We start from the raw sequence: 6,185 nt of genomic DNA, 5'->3' as shown, positions 1-6,185 counted from the left end.
AATGCAGACAGCGTCACACTAATCAAAATACGCAAATTTATCTAATTAGGTAACTGCGGCATATAAGAATGCACTTTGCGACAGACTGATTTTAATTGAACTTAGTGCTCCCTAATGATGTCAAATGCAATCCCTATATCAAACGTTCCTTGCCAGAGCCAATGCCCCAACCTATTGAAAAGGTTGAGAGCACCAATTAGGGAAAGAGAACGTATTAGAAAAAACACAACCATGGCTTAAAAGCAAAAGTCTTTCAAATAAGCCAATACCATTCTATAAAATAATTTTTGTCTACTTATCCCCCAATATTTTACATTAGACAAGGATGAAAGGAAAAAGTACAAATGTCAGTATTGGAGACCTTTTAACCCAGTCACTAGTTCATAAACCTGATTTTCCAGTAACCCTTCCATCTAGAAAAAAGAAAAACATGAAAACGTACTCAGAGAAAGGAACCAAACTGCAGTGTAGGACCTAAGCCTGCTGTAGGCCATGAAGTAATGCATGGCAGTTCTATTAAGTCCCTTTGTGCTTGCATCACATTCTTAGTAATTGCACCTCCTCTAACCAAATGTTTTTTATTTCCTATCACATGCAGAGCAATGAGCAGTCTGTATAGGACTGTGGACAGCAGACTATCTCTTGGCACATATAGTTTAAAGACAGAAAGGTCCTCATTTTTACATGGGCTGTAAGATAGTAATATGGACAAAGTTTAAAGTGCTGGATCTGACATAACATCAAAGTCAGTGCAAATCACTAGAACTCTGTCAAAGTTACTGCAGAGAAAGTTTATAGTATCTATTCTACAAGGCTCTGTCTGTTTACAACAGAAACTACATTTGTACAATATTCTGGTTTTCCAGATTTACAAGATGCAGCAGCAGGTGCTGCAAATGGACTGAATACAAAGGAGATGAGGAGAACATAAATATAAAAAGTAAAAATTGGGATATAGAAATGGCAGAAATCGTGTCGTCTACGGATTCCACCCATTCTACTCCACAGTCACAGACTTTGCTAAGTTTCTTGGACAATCCACCTATGGAGAGAGGAAATGAGAGAAGGTTTTAGTCACTCAAACAAAAAACACCCAGAACCTTTTTTAAACTCCCAGCTAGAAAGCCGTTTTACAGGTGCCAACAACTTACATCATATCCTCTGAGAACGGCAAGATGGAAGGCAAGGAGCTGCAGGGGGATCACACTCAGTATTCCTTGAAGACAGTCCACTGTGTGAGGAACTCTAATTGTACGTTTGATTGTGTTAATAGTTTCAGTGTCCTCCTTGTCACAGATCACAACTGGACGCCCCTATTGCAATTCAATAAAATAAATATGGTAACCGGAGGTCATGAAACGAGAGTGTTTATATAACCCTTTATTTAGCCATGCTTTGGTCTTTGACCTACCTGTCTAGCTACCACTTGCTGCAGAGCATTCTGGCACTTGGTGTGGGCATGATCCCTCATTATAATCATGATGACCGGCATAAGTTTGTCTACCAAGGCCAGTGGACCATGCTTCAGCTCCCCAGCCAAGATCCCTTCCGAATGCATATAGGTGATTTCCTTAATTTTCTAAAAAGAAAATTGACTGTTACTAAGAGTTAAAACAATTGTCCAAAACCGATCTCCATATGAAAATGTAATCCTGATTCAATTTCCAAAAAACAACCCTTTATTTTAAATAATACATTTATGGGTATGAAGTCCTCATTACTCTAGCAGGCACATGTGGAAGAATAGAAATCTTTGGCCAGCTCTCTTCCTTACAATCTCCCACAAGGGCAGGTCTGATTTATCATGTTTTAGGAATTTGCCCTGTAAGCTCGGATGTTGAGGGGATGAGTGGGCACAAAGGGGAGATTTACTAAAACTGGAACACACAGAATCTGGTGCAGCTGTGCATGGTAACGAATCACCTTCTAACTTCAGCTTGTTCAATTAGGCTTTGACAATAAGCTGCCATTCACAATCAGGCCGATTTGACATGTCAAATATCACATGGCAAATCGGAGCCTACTGCCAACAACGGCACTGTCCAAATCGGTGCGGCGCCGACTTTGTGGCTCCACTGGGGCATGGACACAGGGCTCCACTGTCATGGCCGCCGCTATTTTCAATGGCAAAAATGCCCACCAGACTAAACAAACATGCCTGCTGTGCATAGAAACACAGGCTACAGCAAAATGGCGGCCTCGCACGGCACCACAAGGCTCCCAGAGACCCAGGAGGGATCCCTAGGCCTCAAGGACAGGCCCAGGCAGAACATGGGGCCCTGGCAGGAGCTCCCACCAGGTACAACCCCCCGTGCACAGCCGATTAGCCGGTCGCGCACCCCCCCTGGCCACTATCGCCAGCATAGCGCCCTGCCCCCACACCAGGAGGTGGACTAGACCACCCACACAGCCCCAGCATAGGTGGAGGGGGTAGGATGGAGACAGGTGAAAAGGGGGGTGCCTGATGGGGAGGGGAATCCGGGGGTCTCATCATCCCAAGGAGGGGCCCACGTCCACCCCAAAACCCTCAAGGGGAGAGGGGGGGGGACAGCTACTCAATATACCAGAAACCAGGCGGGCACCGATCCAGACAGAACCCCTCGCCATCTAAATGGGGGGCTGTTGGCCAGGAGGAATGCTGCGACTCGGGCCGAGACCCAAGTCGTATGCGACCTCGCGAAACGTTTAACTCGCAGGGCCAGCCCCCCATCCAGTGGGGCTATGTCGTGGCCAACCTAGCGTGGCGCTGAGGTCTGTGCGCGCTCGCTGGCCAGACGGAGGTGATGACTGGATCTAGATTATCCAGCCCGTCGCCCAGTCTGGCATTTGATTGTACATCTCACAGGAAAAAACCAGGAGATAACAATTTCTATCTAAAAAAGAAAAAATAAGCCAGGACCCGAGATCTCAGCAAGGAACTAGGTCCTTACTCCTGACAAGGCAGAACCGATAGTACCTATAGCAGAGAGAGGGAGTATACCCCCCTGGGGACTGCCCATAGGCATAGCCAGATTATTTTTCTGCCTAGTGTCCTACTCCTGTAGGAGGCAGTATAAGACAATGGTTATGAAGATCAGGAGCTGTGTCTGTCAATGAACGAAAGTGAAATTCATGTTTTTCCAATAGGTTAGAGTTCTAACTTTAAAGCCTAACTCCAGATTTTACTTCAGTTTACATAGTTCTATTTACATTACAAAGAAATGCGTACACTGTCAGCTCTATATAAACTATCTAGCATCAGCTACATAAGAGTATACAGTGCTGTGTTCCAGCAGTGGTAGGGAAAACTTCTCATCTCATCTCGTTCCCGAAACATCATGTCGGGCCAAGCGCTGCTCAGCCATTCTCAGGAAGGTTTGTATTTTCATCAATACAAGGCTTTCTCTAATTGGCTGAGGTGGAGAGCATTACATCATCCAATTGCCTTTCCACCTCAGTCAATCAGAGCAAGTCTTTTTTCCTTCATTCATAAAATACAACACATCCCGTGAATGGGCGAGTAGCCCAACTAAATTTCCTAATGGCGACAGGAAGTTCCCGTATGCTACCAGAACACAGTGCTGCATATTGTATCTAGCTGATCCTACAGAGAGATTTATATAGCGCTGATGGCAGGAGCATTTCTTAGTAATGGAGAGGTTAGGCTTTAACCTACATGAGACATTTGATCTAAGCAGGTCACCACAGACATCAATTAGCAAAGTTCAGCTTTAGATGCTGCCACAATAATTCAGCAGCCAGGAAAATAATGACAAGAGGAAGCCTGGGAGTCTTCAACCTACCAAGGCGCCTTCCAGGCAGGTTGCATAGTGATATCCTCGACCCATGATCAACACAGATTTCTGTTGGTACAGTTCAGCTGCCAGCTTCTGAATCTCATCATCAAGACTAAGTACTTCCTTAATGTTGTCTGAGACAGAAAAGAAAAGTCAAAAAGGTCATGGGCAAAGCAGACATCACCATCTTTGCATTCTGGCATTTACCATCCCTGAACGTTACGGTTATACCGGCAAATGTAAGTTATGACAAATGAGGTATAGTTCTGTGACACAATCAGTAAACAGTACTGATCTTATATACTGCCTTGATATGGTTCTATACAAAATAAATGAAGCAGTACACATTCAGCAAAAATATGAGCCTAAACATACAAAGTTTAGAAAGTAAGATTCAGTTGCCTTATTTAAAGGATTCATACCTGGCAGCATTTTCAGACCGTGCATAATTTGCTTGCGTCGCTCTTGCACAGATATACGGTCATCACAAACCAGAAGTGCAAACATGACTAGAGCCACAAACTGACTAGTGTATGCCTGCAAAATGAGAAAGGCTCCTGTAAATCTTTTAAAAAAAAAAAACCACACTACAACTAGTATTGTCAAATCAGTCAGAGTGAAGGTAGTTGCTAGACAACAAATACACAAAACTACTAATACCGAATTTTCCTGGCAATCTTCAGTAATACCAGTTTTGGCTTTAATGCCATCTTATTCGTGTCTTTTGTCCACCATAGAGTTAAAGCACTAAAGCTAGACAGACACACAAAAATCTTTAAATTTACCAACTGCTATGCAGTGTGTAGGCTAACCACACTGGATAGAAACGGAATGGCTGGTTCAAGCAGGATCTTGTACCACATACATGTTGGTAAACCTAAAGAATATTGTACAGATTTTTTTTAAATCCGGTTATAACATGTGATGCCAACTTTTATGCCCCCTTATTGTGTGTCAAACCAGAGCTTACCTTTGTGCTGGCCACACCAATCTCAGGCCCAGCATTAATGTGGACACCACAGTCTGTTTCCCTGGAAATGGAGCTGCCAACGGTGTTAGTGATCCCCACAGTCAGGGCTCCCCGTTCTTTGCAGTAACGCAGTGCAAGAAGAGTATCCGCTGTCTCCCCTAAAGGAAAGGGATAACTTTAAAATGTGGACAAACAGAAATGGACTATTAAAACTGGGTGTACATGATTCATCAGAACATGGAAAACAGAAATGGAGTTTGACCTATTGCAATGAATCATGTTATTTTTCCTAATAAACACAAGTCACAAGCCAGATTCTAAGTGTTTACACTGCTCTCCTCTGCCCTAATGCAGGATTCTTCAGAACAACTCATTCTGATGGAAAACACATTGGGGCGGATGAGAAGCAGCACGGAAGATCTATGCAGGGATATCCGATTAAACAGTCAGTGGAGATGGAGCATAAAGACTGGCACATGCCTGCAGTAGTGACAGGGAGTCCCAGGGGTCTCAATGCTGAATGTTTTAGTGTTGTGTAGCACTTGAATCATGTGTGTTTTTAAGGTTGTAGTAAAACTTTGTTAATTTTTATTACACTATTGGCCAGTTCATTTTTTCAATATGTAGGATATCAACCTAAAAAGAGCAGGGAGAGGTGATTCAGTGGTGGTGAATGCTGTGGAGCCACTTATTGAGTTGGGAGACTCTGTAAAATGTGTTTCCAGCCAATATTAGGTGGAGGAGCACTGGTGTAGAGCTTCCCTTTTGTGAGAGTTACATGGGAGATTTTATATGAACACGCTAATAAAGAAGATCCATTACTGCTGGGACACTGTGCATTTTAAGTGGTTGGAAAGGCTGAAGGTCTTTTTACATCATGTATTCTATGCATGAAGGTAAAAAAAAAAAAACACACACCACAAAACCTGTGTGCTCCAGCCCAATGCTACCCCCCCCCCCCTCCCCAATACTTACCTGAGCCTTATCTTGATCCAGTGGGAGCAGCGGCTCTCCTGGGTCTCTCCTTCCTCAGTGGCTGAAACATAGCAGTGGGATCTATTGGTTCCCACTGCTGTCAATCACAGCCAATGAGGAAGGGGCAGGGCTGGGCCATGCCATTCGTGTCTCACAGACATACGCCGCTTGCGTAGGGGGCACTCAGCAGGGGGAGGGGCCATAAGCACCAGTAGGGGTTCTGAGTAGAGGAGGACTGCATAGAGCCGGTAAGTATGACATTTTTTTTTTTTAAATCACAAAACACCACACAACTGAGCCTTTAATGTTACTTTAATTTACAATATATTTAATTTACAATATATGTGGTCTAATACATTTCTGGATGTTTTGTAATACACACTGACACTAGGGGTGTATTTTTCTTTGTTTATTTTATTAGAAGGTTTAAACCAGATCTATGTTGGAGTTTTCACCGATACTAT

At 43.6% G+C, this 6,185-nt stretch overlaps 1 protein-coding gene across 2 annotated transcripts in view; it reads right to left on the bottom strand.

Annotated features, from left to right (window-relative positions):
- Window positions 1-600: 600 nt before the first annotated feature.
- Window positions 601-6,185, bottom strand: part of LOC309553549 (glutamine--fructose-6-phosphate aminotransferase [isomerizing] 1) — a 55,934-nt gene continuing 50,349 nt past the window's right edge. For both annotated transcript variants that reach the window (XM_082254808.1, XM_082254809.1), the window contains 6 exons: window positions 4,747-4,904; window positions 4,199-4,313; window positions 3,783-3,910; window positions 1,412-1,579; window positions 1,152-1,313; window positions 601-1,042 (listed from right to left, as the gene is read on the bottom strand). In XM_082254808.1, the coding sequence (XP_082110934.1) occupies window positions 998-1,042; window positions 1,152-1,313; window positions 1,412-1,579; window positions 3,783-3,910; window positions 4,199-4,313; window positions 4,747-4,904 (776 nt within the window). In that variant the 3' untranslated portion in view covers window positions 601-997. The remainder of the gene's footprint in view (window positions 1,043-1,151; window positions 1,314-1,411; window positions 1,580-3,782; window positions 3,911-4,198; window positions 4,314-4,746; window positions 4,905-6,185) is intronic.

Source organism: Pelophylax lessonae (genome assembly GCF_965119305.1).
Source record: "Pelophylax lessonae genome assembly, chromosome: 4".
In the NCBI taxonomy this organism is placed as follows: Eukaryota; Metazoa; Chordata; class Amphibia; order Anura; family Ranidae; genus Pelophylax; species Pelophylax lessonae.
The sequence above is the reverse complement of the archived record's forward strand: the minus strand, read 5'-3'. Positions and strand labels throughout refer to the sequence as shown.